Below are 18,930 nucleotides of genomic sequence, written 5' to 3' on the forward strand. Positions count from 1 at the left end.
TGCATGTCTGTGTTTCTGTGTGTATGTTTATGTGTGTGTGTGTGTGTGTGTGTGTGTGCGTGCGTGCGTGCGTGCGTGTGTGTGTGTGTGTGTGCGTGCATGCATGTATGCAAGTGTGTGTGTGCTGTGGTGGGGCTGTGGCACTTCCCACAGAAAGAAAACACATGAGAACATTACCACTGCTGCGGCTGCCTCTCTGCGCCTCTCCCCGGTCCGGCTCTCTTTGCCTCTTAAAGGAACAGGCGGCCGCTTGGCGAGCAAGTGGAGGAGCTACCGTGACACCCAGCACTCTGTACCACAGCACGCAGTACACAGTGTGCCAAGCAGCTCCCAGGCCTCCTGTTCAAGACACCACAGTGCCAATGGCTTTCACATGGAGGGGGCGGATGGACGGGCGATGTTTAGAGTGACGTACCACAGATGAACTTGGTGACCAAGACAAACCAGATAATCAAATCAAATCAACCCAAGAGGAGGGGAAGACTGGTCCACATCTGGGTTTATAGGCTGCACCATGGTATTATATAAGACATGCTTTGGGCATTAAACACCACTTAAAGAAACAGCGTATTTACAGATAGCCTATTGTCAGATATTTTCCTGGTTACATACAGTAGATGGGGCCAGGGTTGGTATTTAGGCCTTAGGTAGCGATGTACTTACTGTATACTGTAGATCGGTAGTGACATCTGTGGTGAAATGGTCCTATCAACATGTGAGAGGGATCTTCTGACTTCTTAATCCAATCAGCAAGAGAATATCAGTCCAGAGATAATTCCGCCCAATCTGGCTCCTATTGTACTGTGTCTGTGTGGCTGAATCCACAATTGATAGATTTTTTAGTCTGTCATCATATGTTGTTAACAGAATGATAATTCATACTTTTTTACATGCACTGTTACCCCAAGTGTTGTACTTGATCGGCACTTGATTCAATGAATCCTGGGAATCTTGAGTATGTCACCAAGTATGTGCACTGATATTTTTTAAGTATAGTCTACATAACCTTGAGCATGTCTGACAGTACGCCTGAATATGCTGTTTAAAGCTTGAATCCTAAATGGTGAAACATCCACGTCCATTTGTGATATTACAACAACAAAGAAGTTACTGCAAATAACGAACACCGTTTCTTCCCCTCGGACATCATTGCATGTGGGATAGTACTGCACAATACAGTATAAACTGCAATTGTTTTTACCAAGCTGCACAACGATCCTCAACTCGGCAACAGAAACAATAACAATGGTGGGGGAGCGGCCAGTGGGACTGTTTCCCTTCTGCGGATTCCATCATTTAAGGCCTCAGGTTTGTAGTTTTACAAGCACAAAAAGGAATCAGAGTCTCGTAAGTGAAGGAGAGAGAAGGATCAGGGCGCCATTTATGAGTCAGGACTGAGTCAGAGGATAGCAGGGCGGAGGTTTCAGTACTGCCCTGTGTTTGGTTGTTTTGGGTTCTGTTCTCCCTCTTTCTGGCCCCAAAAGAGGCCGCAGCACCAAACATACATACACACACACACACACACACCCCTCATCGGCCCCAGGGACACTCCTAAGGCAGGTGCTGAGAATCGGGAGAAAAGCATTCATTGGCTCTGCATTAAATTATTCAACCTGTGATTAATTATCATTTGGCCCCACAATGGCAGGAGCTGGGGGAATTCCTCTGCTGGACGGCAAGCTATTGTTTTTTTATTCCAACTCAGTCGAATATTTGAGAATACAAAATCCTTTCCAATAGTGCACCTTTGCACACCACAAGGACACACTGCACTGTTGAAATGGTTGCTACACTACACATATCCATTGTGTTTCTATTGACATTGTATAATAAAGATATAGCATGTTTACTACAGAGGAAGGTTGCTCTGTGCAGGGTGGTGGTCTATGAAGGTTATTGTTACCACATCAAGACAATAAATAATTGAGCATGAGTAGTTCCACCCCCAGCCACTTCTTAACGATGGAGTCAGAATTTAGGTACTCAATTAGATCATTAGATGAAACTGTCAATGGGGGGGGGGGGGGGCAGTTAACTTTTTAGGTTTCAGTTGAGGTTGCTCAACATGCAAGGGTACAACTCGCCACATTACGTACTTTCTCTTCCCTCCCCTTTTGACGTCCTCCCAACATCAGCCTCAGCCAGGGCTTTAAAGTTCAACCATTTTGGCCGCATATGCTGCTAAATATTTTGCTGTGCTACCTGGAATTTTTATTTCGGAGCACCAGTGCGGCTAGAAAACAATTACCCAGATAATAACTGTTGTAATGATTAGGCATTGCTCTACTGTTGTTTCCGAGTGCCCTAGAGAATAAAGCGAATGCATATTAGTTAACATCATGGTTGCACCTTTACTACTACAGCGAAAATGGCTTGCTTCTAGCCCAAATGGTTCTATGAAAGCTATGACCCATATTACTGGCACAATTATTTTTCTTCCTGTGGTGGATTGGCTGCCTGCATTTTACATCTATAAACCATGTCAAATAAAATCTATGTTTATTTGTTGCACTGGTTACTTACAAGCTCTTCCTCAACAATGCAGTGTTTAATATTAAAGGTAAGAAAATAGAATATCCAGAATCACGCCCTGAACCAATGGCTCTCTATGGTGTCGTAGGTCAGGGCGTGACTAGGGGGTGTTCTAGCTCAATATTTCTATGTTGGTGTTTTGTATGGTTCCCAATTAGAGGCAGCTGGTAATGGTTGCCTCTAATTGGGGATCATATTTAGGTAGCCATTTTTCCCACCTGTGTTTGTGGGATATTGTTTTGTGTTTGTGCACCACTACTTTCACGTTTTTGTTATTGGTTTATTGTTTTTGTTTAAAGTTTCACCATAATAAAGATGTGGAAGTTCAATCACGCTGCGCCTTGGTCCGCTCATTACGATGATCGTCACAAGAATAGGATCTTAAAGAGCACAGAATCAATATTAGGTCAGATATATACAAACACACGAGACATAAAACACATGAGAATAGAGCCCCACAGTGGACATGTCATAGTACCCATGAAACCTAGCGGTCAAACACAGAAATGGTTCCAATCGTTTTTCCACCATCCATTTGATCCATTGTGGATTTCATAAACACTTCAATTAAGGGATGTGTTTCGTGTAGGCTTACCCTGGCGGTGACGTTTTGATAATCGTGTAAATCTCTCTCAGACAAGGTGACTTTAATCAATATATTCGGCTCGATTTAATCTCAGATTTGAACATTCTAATTAGCATCAAAGTAGATATCATGCAAGAGTAAACATCTCTTTACTCCGGCACATCATGTTTGGCTGACACCTTTTCTGTCAGCCAACTAGCTACTAGCTACGATCCAAAACAAAATAAATATTGAACATTTTAATTTACTGTCGTCGGCCAGCCTGTCCTCCTGATTCCACCCCCAGTCCAACGGCCAGTCGAAGCAAACCAACCAGGACTTAGAGTCGACTCTTCGCTGCCTAGTCTCCGCCAACCCTACCACCTGGAATCAGCAACTGGTATGGGTTGAGTACGCTCGCAACACCCTTCCTTGGTCTCTTGCCCTTCGAGTTTTCCTTGGGATATCAGCCTCCGCTCTTCCCCGAGCAAGAGGAGGAAGTCAGCAATCCCTCTGCCCAGATGTTCATCCGCCGGTGTCGCCGTACCTGGAAGAGAGCCCGGGACACTCTGTTGAAGATCACTTCCAGGTATAGGAGACAAACGGATCACCACCGGACCTCTGCTCCACACAATCACTACCCTCTGGGTGGAATCCCGTAAACTTTCCCCCGTTCTATCGACCCGATCCCCATCTCTAGAGTCATTAGCCCCACTGCTGTTTGTCTTTTGTTACTTCGTACCCTCCATATTCACCCTACTTGCCATGTGTCTAGGATTAAGCCTGTGTCTCACAGCCCTTTATCTTCTGTTTCCAGGCCCAACCCTCTTCCCCATGTCATCGATGGCCATCCGGCGTACACGGTGAGATGCCTCCTGAGTGTTTGACTGGGGCAGGGGTTTCTAGTATCTGGTTGACTGGGAGTTACGGCCAGGAGGAGAGGTGCTGGGTCCCCGCTAAAGACATCCTGGACCCAGCCCTCATCGCCGGCACCCCTGTCAACCACCCTCCTCCAGGCATAGCCCATTTTCCCCTGTGTATTTATTCCTGTGTTCTCTGTTTGTTGCCAGTTCGTCTTGTTTGTCAAGTCAACCAGCGTTTTTGTGTCTCAGCTCCTACTTTTCCCAGTCTCTTTTTCTCACCCTCCCGGTTTTGACCCTTGCCTGTCCTGACTCTGAGCCCGCCTGCCTGACAACTCTGCCTGCCGACCTGTACCTTTGCCCCACCTCTGGATTATTGACCTCTGCCTACCCTGAGCCTTCCTGGCGTCCGGTACCATTACCCCACCTCTGTTTTACTGACCCCTGCCTGCCTTGACCTGTCTATTGCCTGCCCCTGTTGGATTATTAAACCATTGTTCATTTGACATTGTCTGCATCTGGGTCTTACCTTCATACCTGATAGTTCCATATTTAATGTAACTAATTTGTCTTATTTGGTCTTGTACAGAATACTATCCTAGTAGCAGTCAGATATTTATAATGTGCCATGAATACTAGGCAGGTTTACTAGCAGCCTACCCTTATTTTTTACCAGATCCTCTTCTGCAGCAGCTGATAGAGGTCTTTATTTAATCCCTTATCATTTCTGCCAACTATATGACAAGGTGAAATCTATTTCAATTCATGGTGTCAGAATGCAGTGCTGTATTAAACAATTCAGAACTAACTTGACATATTCTGTTCAAAGTCAGATTAACTCATTATACAATGTATCCAAAACCATGAATGAATAGGCAGATTTATTTGACATGAATGCACCTAGTCACCCATCAATCACATCAAACACCTGAACTCTAACAATTACATTGTTTTAAATAAATCAATAGTAGAAAATTTATACATATGCCTTTTATACATAACATATACACATCTGAATATAGGTAAACATAAAATGATTTATTCAGCAATGCCATAAACGTGGGACATTGAAGAGCACCATGTGAAATATTATTACTATCTGAGAGTGCACAGATTCTTCTGCTTTTTCATTATAGGAATTAGACCAGAACAAATAACACAAAATGTAAAACAGCATATTGGGATTTTTGGTGGGTGAGTTACAAATGGAGAAACAACTGGATGTGTAAGGTAGGTTTAATGTAAAAGGACTGCATTACACAGGTGAAAAAAAGGTAGCAAGAACAGTACAACACAACATTTTTAAATGCGTTCCTGAGTGTAGATGTTATCCAATCAGGAGAAGAACAAGTGAAGGAAGCAGCATATAGAAAATGGGTGAAGGTAAGGAGGGTTTACAGAGCTAAGATGGAGAGTTCCAAAGTGTCCAAAGTTGAGGGACTATAAAAGACAGTGTGGAATAAGGGGTACCTAGAGAGATGATTAGCTATGGTTTAAACATAAAATGTTTCTGCAGGTCGATGTCACAAATATCCGGTCCATGTCCAGTCATACTCAGGGTCCCTCACGTCATTCCGTCTCAGTTGCATCATTGAAATCGTGGTCATCATGGTGTGTCTGTGAATCCCAACATTAAAGACAGCATTTCCACAAACTGGGCCATAAACAATACAATTTAAGCATTGAGGACAATATTTTGTTGACAAAATGGTGGTTTACACTTTGTCTACTGTGTGTGAATGATGGAAGAATCTTACCCTGGTTGTAGGCCCATTTGAGTGTGTGGTGTCCCTTAGGCCTGAACATCAACCAGTACTGGGACCGTTGGAGACGTGGGATGCTTTCTCTCAAAGTGCTGCTTGAATGCATCTATGAAGGACAAGTACAAAATGGAGGAAGTTAACAGTCTGTGGCTTTTGATTGAATTCAAGTTGACACGATTGATAAACTAAGCAATACAATGCAACAAGCTACTACAATTACAGATGAAGTCGGAAGTTTACATACACTTAGGTTGGAGTCAAGAAGACTTGTTTTTCAACGACACCACAAATTTCTTGTTAACAAACTATAGTTTTGGCAAGTCGGTTAGGACATCTACTTTGTGCATGACACAAGTCATTTTTCCAACAATTGTTTACAGACAGATTATCTCACTTATAATTCACTGTATCACAATTCCAGTGGGTCAGAAGTTTATATACACTAAGCTGACTGTGCCTTTAAACAGCTTGGAAAAATCCAGAAAATGATGCCATGGCTTTAGAAGCTTCTGATAGGCTAATTGACATCATTTGAGTCAATTGGTGGTGTACCTGTGGATGTATGTCTGGGCCTACCTTCAAACTCAGTGCCTCTTTCCTTGACATCAGGGGAAAATCAAAAGAAATCAGCCAAGACCTCAGAAAAAGATTGTAGACCTCCACATGTCTGGCTCATCCTTGGAAGCAATTTCCAAACGCCTGAAGGTACCACGTTCATCTGTACAAACAATAGTATGCAAGTATAAACACCATGGGACCACACAGCCATCATACTGCTCAGGAAGGAGACGCATTCGGTCTCCCAGAGATGAAAGTACTTTGGTGCGAAAAGTGCAAATCAATCCCAGAACAACAGCAAAGGACCTTGTGAAGATGCTGGAGGAAACAGGTACAAAAGTATCTATATCCACAGAAAAACGCGTCCTATGTCGACGTAACCTGAAAGGACGCTCAGCAAGGAAGAAGCCACTGCTCCAAAACCGCAATAAAAAAGCCAGACTACGGTTTGCAACTGCACATGGGGACAAAGATCGTACTTTTTGGAGAAATGTCCTCTGGTCTGATGAAACAAAAATAGAACTGTTTGGCCATAATGACCATCATTATGTTTGGAGGAAAAAGGAGGCGGCTTGCAAGCCGAAGAACACCATCCCAACCGTGAGGCACAGGGGTGGCAGCATCATATTGGGGGGGGGGGGGTTATGTTGATATATTGAAGCAACATCTCCAGACATCAGTCAGGAAGTTAAAGCTTGGTCGCAAATGGGTCTTCCAAATGGACAATGACACCAAGCATACTTCCAAAGTTGTGGCAAGATGGCTTAAGGACAACAAAGTCAATGTATTGGAGTGGCCTTCACAAAGCCCTGACTCAGAACCAAGGAGGTCTACAAACCTGACTCAGTTACACCAGCTATGTCAGAAGGAATGGCCAAAATTCACCCAACTTATTGTGGGAAGCTTGTGGAAGGCTACCCAAAACGTTTGACCCAAGTTAAACAATTTAAAGGCAACGCTACCAAATACTAATTGAGTGTATGTAAACTCCTGGCCCACTGGAAATGTGATGAAAGAAATAAAAGCTGAAATAAATAATTCCCTATACTATTATTCTGACATTTCACATTCTTAAAATACAGTGGTGATCCTAACTGACCTAAGAAAGGGAATTTTTACCAGGATTAAATGTCAGGAATTGTGAAAAACTGAGTTTAAATGTATTTGGCTAAGATGTATGTAATCTTTTGACTTCAATTGTACGGTATGAAAGACTGTACCACATAGGGCAGTACAATAGCCTACACTTGGAAAGGAATCTGAAGGTACATACTGTACCAACCAATACTACTCACCAGACACAAGGCAGGTGTGGACCAGTACTGCCTTGACTGCAGACTTCTGGTTTGCATAAGCTCCCTTCTACTTAGCAGCCGTCGCCATGGCATCAGTCAACAACTTCAACTTGAGTGGCACGCATGTTATTTATCAATACCCCCTTAATTCTACCTCAAAAACAAACGTGTGAATACCAATTAATTTAATCCCCACCATAGCAGGTTGAACTAAATAAGGTTACATAAACCTGCCTACTAGTTATACTAATGATCTGCTGTCCAGAGGGTAACAGCAAACAATGTTTTCCTGTAGTAAACTAAGCACACTGTTCACTCAAGAGAGGATGATAATCAGTCCATCTCTGAAACCTCTCAAAAAGCCAGACTGAAATAATACACCTAGCTAGGGGAGCTACAAGTCAAGTAGTACATGAAGTAGGCAACCCACCCCTCACCCACAAACAATTTTAATTGTATTTAACTAGGCAAGTCCTTACAATGACAGCATACCCCAGGCCAATTGTGCGCTGCACTATGGGACTTCCAATCACGGCCGGATGTGATGCAGCCTGAATTCAAACCAGGTACTGCAGTGATGCCTCTTGCACTGAGATGCAGTGTCTTAGACTACTGCGCCACTCGGGGGCCCAAACATTCACCATCTAAGTTAGCTAGGTAGTTAACTAGCAAGCTAGACTCTTGGTTTTCTAAAAGCCAAAGAAAGCTAAAATCGTTTTAATGAATTTTCTCATGCATTTCAATGGCTAGACAAATAGACGGCTAATGTTATGAGCTAGCTAGGTAGATAACAGGCCTTTTCAATTCAAAACTTTCCGAGACAGTTCACAGAATTGTCCATTTAAACAACTTTTGCAAATGTATTAATTACAAAATGTAGCTAAAATTAAAGGGAAAGGGGGATACCTAGTCAGTTGTACAACTGAATGCCCTCATCTGAAATATGTATTGCGCATTTAACCCCTCTGAATCAGAGAGGTGCGGGGGACTGCCTTAATCGACATCCACGTCTTCGGCGCCCGGGGAACAGTAGATAGTTAATCCTGAGATTCTTACCTTTGCCTCGATTCGGCAGTCTCGTCCAGATCATCATGGCTCTGAGGAGTGACGGGAAGCTTGAGACAGACATTTGTTGTTCTTTATGATAGCCACATTAGCATTTCATTTTTGGGGGGTAAATACAAGCAAATATGTTGATTAAAGTCACCTTGTCCGAGAGACATTTACACAGTTATCAAAACATCACGCCAGGCTAAGCCTACACGAAACACAGCCCTTATTTTAAGTGTCTCTAAATTCCCCAATGGAAGAAATGAATGGTGGAAAATCGATTGGCACCATTTCCGCGTTTGACCGCTAGGTTTATGGGTATTATGACTCGTACTGTGGTAGACAATGTACACTACATACAAGGTCAGAACCAGTATCATCAATGTGCAGGGATACAGTGGGAGAAGGGGTAGATATAATTACTTGTAAAAGTATTCATCCCCCTTGGCGTTTTTCCTATTTTCTTGCATTTCAACCTGTAATTTAAATTGATTTTTATTTGGATTTCATGTAATGGACATACACAAAATGGTCAAAATTGGTGAAGTGAAATTTTAAAAATGACTTGTTTCAAAAAAATGCTAAAAAAAATTAAAATGTAAAATTGGTGCGTGCATATGTATTTACCCCCTTTACTATGAAGCCCCTAAATAAGATCTGGTGCAACCAATTACCTTCAGAAGTCACATAATTTGTTAAATAAAGTCCACCTGTGTGCAATCTAAGTGTCACATGATCACAGTATATTGACACCTGTTCTGAAAGGCCCTAAAGTCTGCAACACCACTAAGCAAGGGGCACCACCAAGCAAGTGGCACAAGAAGACCAAGAAGCTCTCTAAACAGGTCAGGGACAAAGTTGTGGAGAAGTACAGATCAGGGTTGGGTTATAAAAAAAATGACCAAAACTTTGAACATTCTACGGAGCACCATTAAATCCATTATAAAAAGAATATGGCATCACAACAAACCTGCCAAGAGAGGGGTGCCCACCAAATCTCACAGATCAGGCAAGGAGGGCATTAATCAGAGGAAACAAAGAGACCAAAGATAACCCTGAAGGAGCTGCAAAGCTCCACAGCAGAGATTGGAGTATATATCCATAGGACCACTTTATGCCGTACACTCCACAGAGCTGGGCTTTACAGAAGAGTGGCCAGAAAAAAGACATTGCTTAAAGGAAAAAAAAGCTAACTCGTTTGGTGTTCGCCAAAAGGCAGGTGGGAGACTCCCCAAACATATGGAAGAAGGTACTCTGGTCAGATGAGACTAGAATTGAGCTTTTTGGCCATCAAGGAAAACCCTATGTTTGGTGCAAACCCAACACCTCTCATCATCCCAAGAATACCATCCCCACAGTGAAGCATGGTGGTGGCAGCATCATGCTGTGGGGATGTTTTTCATTGGCTGGGATGGGGAAACTGGTCAGAATTGAAGGAATGATGGATTGCGCTAAATACATGGAAATTCTTGAGGGAAACCTGTTTGTCTTCCAGAGATTTGAGACTGTGACGGAGGTTCACAGTCCAGCAGGACAATGACCCTAAGCATACTGCTAAAGCAACACTCAAGTGGTTAAAGGGGAAACATTTAAATGTCAAGGAATGGCCTAGTCAAAGCCCAGACCTCAATCCAATTGAGAATCTGTGGTATGACTTAAATATTGCTGTACACCAGCGGAACCCATCCAACTTGAAGGAGCTGGAGCAGTTTTTCCTTGAAGAATGGGCAAAAATCCCTGTGGCTAGAATTCCCAAGCTTATAGAGACATACCCCAAGAGACTTGCAGCTGTAATTGCTGCAAAAGGTGGCTCTACAAAGTATTGCCTTTGGGGGGATGAGTAGTTATGCACGCACAGGTTTTTTTGTCTTATTTCTTGTTTGTTACACAATAAAAAATATTTAGCATCTTCAAAGTGGTAGACATTTGTGTAAATCAAATGATACAAACCCTCCAAATTTTAATTCCAGGTTGTAAGGCAACAAAATAAAGAAAATGCCAAGGGGGGTGAATACTTTCGAAAAGCCACTGTATGTGCATGTGGGAAAGGGTAAAAGTGACTGAGCAGCAGGATAAATAATGATGATAATAATAATAATAATAATTGTAGCAGCAGCATTTACTGTATATGTGATTGTGTGTGTGTGTGTGTGTGTGTGTGTGTGTGTGTGTGTGTGTGTATGTGTGATTGTGTGTGGCGTCACACAACCACATACAGAGAGCACAGTCCATGGCTGGTGTGGCTGAAGTCTTTGGCAATATTCCAGGTCTTTCTCAGACACCACCTGGTATAAATGTCCTGGACGTCTGGGAACTCGGCTCTAAATGATGCACTGGGCCATCCGCACAACACTCTTGCAGTCGAGAGCGGTGCAGTTGCCATACCAGGCTGTGATGGATTGGTGAGGATCTGAGGGCCCATGCCAAATCTCTTCAGGGTTCGTGCCCCTCCCCTCTCCACCCCACCACCCCACACCCTGTTTCCTGTAGTCCACGATCAGCTCCTTGGTCTTTCTGACATTGAGGAAGAGATTGTTGTCCCGGCATTACACTGACAGATCTCTGACCTCCTCCCTGTAGATTGTCTCATCGCTGTCGGTGTTCAGGCCTACCAACGTTGTGTCATCAGCAAACTGAATGGTGTTGGAGTCGTGCGTGGCCACACAGTCATGGGTGAACAGGGAGTAAAGGAGGAGACTAAGCACACACCCCTGGGGGGCCCCCTTGTTGAGGGTCAGCGTGGCGGAGGTGCTGTTGCCGATGTTCACCACCTGGGATCGGCCCATTAGGAAGTCCAAGACTCAGTTGCAGAGGGAGGTGTTCAGTCCCAGGGTTCCTATTCAAGGCAGTATCCAAATTAGAGTGGGTCCAGGGTATCTGGGTTGATGTTGTTGATGTCAAATCAAATCAAATTGTATTTGTCACATGAACCGAATACAACATGTGTAGACCTTACTGTGAAATGCTTACTTACATGCCCTTAACCATGACGTTCAATTGCACTTCATCATTTCAGATGTGGATGCTATAGGGCTATTGTCATTTAGGCAGGTTACCTTAGAGTTATTGGGAAAACGAACAAGTGTGGTCAGCTTGAAACATGTTGTGATTGCAGACTGGGACAAGGAGCGGTTGAAAATGTAAATGAAGATGCTTGCCAGCTGGTCTGCGCATGCTCTGAGGATGCGTCTGGGTATTCTGCCTGGTCACGCGGCCTTGCGAGTATTAACCTGTTTAAAAGGGCTGTTTTAAAACAACTTGCGGGCCATTTTTTACTTTTTGTTCAGTCATGTTACCTAGTTAGCTAACAACCTGCTAACTTTACTAGAAGTATAGAGTTTCTAAACCCAGAATACCAACAGCTTGACACTTCTGGGAATGCTTCTCGATGCAGACTCGACAGACCAGACAGAGGTTTGGGAAGTCAATGGGAGAAGTGAAAAATTCTTCCTTCGTTGTTAATTTTCTCAAGATTTAAAGGCACATCTAGTTTTGAGTCAATGCCTAAAGTAGCTGTACATGTTATTACTCCAACTTGGTGAAAGTAACAAACTGACACATTTTCATTTTCGTCAAAAACAACTTTATATCGAAGAAGTGCCTTTGATTTGATGGCCTACACATGTGTAGTTCGGCGCGAGACGATCTAGAGACCGATGACATGTTTCTGGCATGAGTTTAGCTAACCAACGTCGCCATGACATTGCCTACAAGCGTGATCAGGGATTTATTTCGGAGAAGCAATTTCTAGGCATCTTCATACAATCTTTGCTAGTAGGCTATATGCGAACATTTGGGGGCACAGAAAGAAAGGAAAAGGAATAGCTTCCTCAATGATCATAGCAATTAATGAATGTCTGATCTCTTGCATGTCATCATACACGTGATGTTCTTAAAGAGGCAGTTTACAATATTCTATGTAATGCATCTCAATAGGTAAATAATGCTTTTACACAATGGAGAAACCTAATATGCCCAACAACAGGCATATTTACATCCTCAGTAAAGATATTACAAATCTGTGACTCAGTTTTGATGCACAATACTTAAACTGATACATTTTGTGGAGACTGACTCGTTATTTTCACATGTTTTAATGCTGGCTGTAGCCTTTCACACAATGGTCAGTTTGGCTATTTGTATAATTCAATTAGCTACCGTGAAATGTATTTGTCCAGCCCCTCACCTCCCTAGGACTGCTCAGTAAATTAAGTCAACGTTGGAGTGCAGCGAAAATGGGCTTGAGCCTTTGGTCAATCCAGTAGACCCCTTTTGAATGTATGATCTGAGAAATGTAAACCATCAGCTGACAGTGAAATGTAGTACACAACGCTCATGTACACTCCCAGTTAGTGAGCACAATCCATTTGTTTCTCTTTCAGGGACTGAACATTTAAGAAGTCTGCATAGGTCTGAGTGAATGACCTCTCAAAATAAAGCTTGCTATAGTCTACCCACTTTTCTCAGACATGTTCTCGTCTGAATCGTAGTTATTCATCGCGAAACCTAGACATTTATTTGTATTGATTATGATGATACATGTCTTACGTATGTTACCCATAGTAGTCTCCTTTTTTCCCAGTCAGAATTATAATGCTGAGAGCTCTCTAATGGATGCATTATTCAGTTCAGTCCATTCATTGTAACCTGGTAGAAAAAAGAGACATCTATAAAGTAAATACTTTTTGTATCATGGTCAGACAAAATTGCCATTTTGAACATTTATATTCAAACAAGTACGAAGGCCTTAAGCTGAGGGCTTCAGTTAGTCTGTTTTTCACATCTCAATCTCTTACATGTTTCTGAGGTCAGTAAACAAGAAGAGTGTGCGTTCCCCTTTAAGAAGCCCCTACCATTCCATGGCGGAGGGAGTAAGAATACATTCTCGAACAGCGGTTAAGAGGGGGAAAAAAATCCACCAGCGGTCTGTTTCAAGTCCCCCCAATAGAAACTGTGCCTGATTTGTGGCCAATGTTGGAGATGTAAAAAAGAAAAAGAAAAAAAAAGGAGGGGGGAGGAAAAACACTAAAGGGGTAGCTATGGAGATAGAACGTTTTCCTGGCTGCTTTCTTTGACAGGTGTTGAGAGGGGTAAAAGTCTTAAAACAGAATCCAGCATGTACGCCAAAGGTAAAGGAGCTGTCGTCCCTTCCGATAGTCAAGCGAGAGAAAAGTAAGTGAATTATGCACCATTTAAGAGTTTTACCTGGTTAAAAGGAAGCTCCAACTTTCTAAACTATAGCTACCATCATTTAAAGGTGTGTACAGTACTCGCTCGCTCTCCTGAGTGTTGTTTACCCCTGCCGTGGCACGTCTCTTTAACTTTTTGTCTTGTTAGTTGCACTTTCTCGTTCTTTTAGATTATATTTCTTACAAAATTCTCGCACGTTGTGAGCGCAACGCACGGAAGAGTTGTTCTGTCTTTTGTAGCTATGTTTCATTTGGTGTTCCAAATGTGTCGCTTTCTGGAATTTAAAGATATAATGTAGCGCGCATGCAGCGATTGCATGAAGTTACAGAATTGCTACTGCGAAAACATTTTCTTCTTGAGATTCTATTTTAAAATATGGAATATGTCTGATGCCTTTCTAGTTGGAGTTGCATTGACGCGGACTCTCACATTGTTTGAATGTGTAAAGTTTTTGAGACATGTTACGAGGGACTTTTCAAAATGCAATCGACCCGTACAGAAGGTCTACTAGATATCTTCTAGACGTCTATGCTACATGTTTTCTTACCATATTCGTGTTTATTAAGGACTTGTGCAGGACATCCCACATGAGCAAATGACGAGGACTTTGTCTTGTCTGTTAAATGAAACCTGTACCTGTCTTTAGTTATACCTACATTAGCGGACTAAACTCCACTCCATGGTAAAGGAAGTTTATACATACGTAAACTTTTTTTTAAGCAATGTGTCATCTATGTTGACGTGTTACTGAAACATGTTTAGATTCTATAATATATATATATATATATATTATTACATTATCTCAGTCCTTTTAATGAAATATTTTGTGTCACTATGATGCTTTGAATATTAATAACTGCTATATCAGAGTTCAAACGAATATTTTATCATCTTTAGGGGTAAGCAGAGATACTGCCACAACTTTTAAAATGTCAGATGAGCGATTTTGATCATGAATGAAGACCGCTTTAAACCAGTGCTTTACACGAAGGCTTCATCTTATGTACTTTGTTGCTTTCCATGCTACACAAACTATTGTGTAGGGGACTCTGATAAGAGTAGCACCGCTTCCTTCATGGCACAGCATGATACCAAAAAGGTTGTGATATGAGAAACACTTTGTTACATATTTACCCTTCACAGACGGTGTAACCGATGACTGACACACAATTATGAACAGAGTTTCTTGTCCCAAGATCACAGTGAATACTGTGGATACGATTAGATCAAGGCGGCTGGATAGCTAAGCTATCGCATGTAGCTTTTTTTCTTCTCATGTATGAATAAATACTTCTTAAAAAATAACCTATTTTCAAACTTTTGGGGGCATTTGCTGCTCAGCCAGATGTTAGAATTATATTATGTAGTTAGTGTTCATTGAAAAATATTGAAACTTACTTGCCTAAGTTTCATTCATCCTATTGCTGACTGTGTGGGGATCCTCATGATGAGTATTACTTGTAGGCTTCAGGTCTGTGTCTTAATTTCACCCAAATTTGAATGGCAGACTCTCTCCGTTAGAGAAGATCTTTCCTGTGTATTGACAAACGGCGGCAGAATTGTGTGCTGAGGGAGTATGAATCCTAACTGAAAACAATTCCATGTGGTTCATGTACCAATACAGCAAGAATAACGAATTTTGAATGGGCATGTGATGCCCATATATTCCCTGATTGAATTATATGGAATCCTTTTAAAAACTTGTGGAGTCCTACATATGCATCTTATTTGTTTACAGTCAAAGGCAGATCCATTAGACACAAGTGCTCTTACAATGGAGTGTTGACAGAATATTTCCTCACTTAGTAATACAGAGACATACAGTAGAACAATATTCCCTCCACCCCATCCCTTTTAAGTTTTACCTTGAATTTAAATGAAGATACAGTTGTCCCGTATGTCCTTTGTCTTGTTGTATGTACCATCCCACACAAAAAGTTTCACTCACAAGAAAAATGAAGTTATTTGATTGATTAAGAAGTGAACCACCTGGCACCGTCCTCTGCATGTGTGTGTTCGGTCTCTGTGTGTTCTTAGAGTCCGGTAAGCAGGTGATGGCCAGAGTGAGGATGCACTTACCTTCTCACCTAACTAATGACTCTGCCATGCACCATGAGGCAAATGCATGTTTCTCTTTCCACTATGGTTAGTCAGGACACTATCCATGTTGTCTGAAGTCTTGTTATATTAACTGCTACTTCATATTGAAATGAAAGACCTATATGGTGTCTCTCTGTGCTGGTGGAGGTCGTCCATTTCTCACCAACATGTTTAGAATGCTTTCTGGTTTAGGTACAGCACAGGGGAGACCGTAGAGTAAAGGTGTCTAGTACAGAAACACTGATGGAGCAGATGGAAGTTATCAAGTGCACCAAGAATGGGTAGGGTATAATGGCTTATCAAAACCTTGGAGGAATCTAGAAGAATAAAGACAACTGGAGTTCGGTAACTTATTTTCTTATTTTTTTTCAAAAAATTCTACAAAATCACTAAGATTTTAATCTGATGACTGATGACGGTGTCATTCAAGGAAGTGCTCGACCTAGAGTTCAAGAGAGATGTAAAGAATGGAAGAGATGTTTGTTTACCTGTCCTTGAGGAGAAGCGTCAGATGCCCGTGGAAAAATTTAGAACAAGAACTCGTGCCCTTGTGACGAGAAGAATTAATTCCATCACACTCACTCTTTCTGCACTTGATTTAATTTGATTTCCACAGGGTTGAAACAGAGGCTCCAACATTAATATGACCTTATTGTTTGTTAATTACAACGTCATTGAAATGGGCTGAGGAACCTGCTATCACAGGGCCCTTCTATGGAATTCATATCAAATTCAATGTTTCTCATCATGATACAGTAGTCAGATGTGCGTGATCCTGTCACACTTTGTAGTCTTTAATTTAAAGGCAATGCATACTCTATACATATAGGTTAGGCCTATAAGACATTTCTATAATATTCAGAGGATAATTGAATATCTTGAATAACGTGTTTGCTTTGAATGTGTTTCTTTACATCCACACCCTCCCCTATATTCACACGGAGTTTAATAGAGTTCTTGAGGTCTGAATGCACAGTTTTGATATCACACAGATGGCCCTGCCATATGCATTTTGGATTTTTGAGAACGACATTTAAGAACCATGTACTCAACATGTGCAAAAACATGCCACTATTTTGTGATGAACCTCTTATTTTCTCTGGTTTGCTTTGAATGAATATGCTCCTATTCAGAGGTGTCAACAGTCAATTAATTTGGTGCACTGATGCATCCGCACATATTTGTTAGCTTTCTCACTTTTGAAATAAGTGAGACAGTATAAATATTGAGGCTACGTGCGTGAAGTCAGTATTCAGGTTGGTCACGGCACAGACAAACTCATGAAGTCTTAAGTGTATTCTGTTGATTACACTGGCCCACACATTATATAAATGTTATAGCGACCTGATACCTTTTTAAGTCTTATGTCGCTGATTTATTAAGTAGAGACCGTGTGGAGTAGTCCAAATCACTTTTATTTCAGTACACTAGTAGTACATATTCATTATTACCTGATAACAATATCTAGTCGCTGCTTATTCCATTTATAAACCATGTCTGCTTGGTATCCTGATGGTTTTCTATCTTTCTCATAGAATCAAACTTTTGTTGAAATGAATCAATTTCCCCAAAATGAAGACTCTCGGGTTAGAATACAATGGCGTCCTTTCAAGAGGAGCATGTCCATAATTGTGGAGTCAATTTAGCTCGAGGCTAGCTCCTGGTAAAGAGACAGATGACTTTGGCAATGGGAATCCATTTTTAAGTTTTTTAAGTTGAAGTGTGTGTGTGTGTGTGTGTGTGTGGATTAACCCATGGCTGGTTTTAAGACATGCGTGTGTACAGTCTTTTGTCACTGTTTTGTGCCTGCAACAAATGGTCGTCAGTGTAAAAATGTTCATTTAATCTTAGTTTCATCTCATAAACCGGTAGCCTAACACTTGGAGAATAAAATGCTTCCAGAGGTGTCCTTTTATTCTATGCATCCTTCTTTGCTTACAAGACATGTCAGTAGTCATCAACTTGCGATCATGATCTTAATTCCTCTAGGCCTAGGCTTTTGTGAAACAAGGGAAAAACTAAAAGGGCATTATGAAAACTGATACAATTACTATCTTGCATTCACCCCAACTCCCTTCTCCATCACTTCTCATGCATACCTTATCTAAACAAGCCCATGCATACCTTATCTAACCAAGCCCATGCATACCTTATCTAACCAAGCCCATGCATACCTTATCTAACCAAGCCCATGCATACCTTATCTAACCAAGCCCATGCATACCTTATCTAACCAAGCCCATGCATACCTTATCTAACCAAGCCCATGCATACCTTATCTAAACAAGCCCATGCATACCTTATCTAACCAAGCCCATGCTCTCGCTGCTGAATTATTTACATCAAGACAGGAAAGTTAATTTGCTAACTGTCTGTGCTTTAGCTGGCTAAACTTGGCAGAGGTGCTTTCATGTCTTGCAGGAGCGTAGTCTGATAGCCTGGGGTGGGATGTCAGGAGTGTACCTTGGATGAGGTGGAAGATCTCCCCTTGAAGTGTGGACACAGTGTAAAACTCTGGGCTGACTGTGGAGCAAGGGCTGGCTGACTGTGGAGCAAGGGCTGGCTGACTGTGGAGCAAGGGCTGGCTGACTGTGGAGCAAGGGCTGCCTGACTGTGGAGCAAGGGCTGCCTGACTGTGGAGCAAGGGCTGCCTGACTGTGGAGCAAGGGCTGCCTGACTGTGGAGCAAGGGCTGCCTGACTGTGGAGCAAGGGCTGCCTGACTGTGGAGCAAGGGCTGCCTGACTGTGGAGCAAGGGCTGCCTGACTGTGGAGCAAGGGCTGCCTGACTGTGGAGCAAGGGCTGCCTGACTGTGGAGCAAGGGCTGCCTGACTGTGGAGCAGGGGCTGCCTGACTGTGGAGCAGGGGCTGCCTGACTGTGGAGCAGGGGCTGCCTGACTGTGGAGCAGGGGCTGCCTGACTGTGGAGCAGGGGCTGCCTCTAATGTTAGTCACTACAGAGAGGATCAAACTAAACCACCCACTCAACAGTAGTTCTCTAACTGAGAGAAGTCTACTG

General features: G+C 42.3%; 1 protein-coding gene and 1 long non-coding RNA gene across 3 annotated transcripts in view; one reads left to right on the top strand and one right to left on the bottom strand.

Annotated features, from left to right (window-relative positions):
- Nucleotides 1–5,175: 5,175 nt before the first annotated feature.
- LOC109901552 (uncharacterized) lies at nt 5,176–8,981 on the bottom strand. Its single transcript, XR_002256755.2, has 3 exons — nt 8,630–8,981; nt 5,715–5,826; nt 5,176–5,574 (listed from the first exon to the last, which is right to left on the bottom strand). It is a non-coding gene; the product is annotated as an uncharacterized LOC109901552 (long non-coding RNA).
- Nucleotides 8,982–13,550: 4,569 nt separating this feature from the next.
- The window catches only part of LOC109902517 (single-stranded DNA-binding protein 3), a 104,737-nt gene continuing 99,357 nt past the window's right edge, over nt 13,551–18,930 (top strand). The window contains exon 1 of one of the 2 annotated variants that reach the window (XM_020498925.2): nt 13,551–13,795. In XM_020498925.2, the coding sequence (XP_020354514.1) occupies nt 13,740–13,795 (56 nt within the window). In that variant the 5' untranslated portion in view covers nt 13,551–13,739. The remainder of the gene's footprint in view (nt 13,796–18,930) is intronic. The other variant, XM_020498926.2, reaches the window with a different exon arrangement.

Source organism: Oncorhynchus kisutch, linkage group LG13, assembly GCF_002021735.2.
Source record: "Oncorhynchus kisutch isolate 150728-3 linkage group LG13, Okis_V2, whole genome shotgun sequence".
Taxonomy (NCBI): Eukaryota; Metazoa; Chordata; class Actinopteri; order Salmoniformes; family Salmonidae; genus Oncorhynchus; species Oncorhynchus kisutch.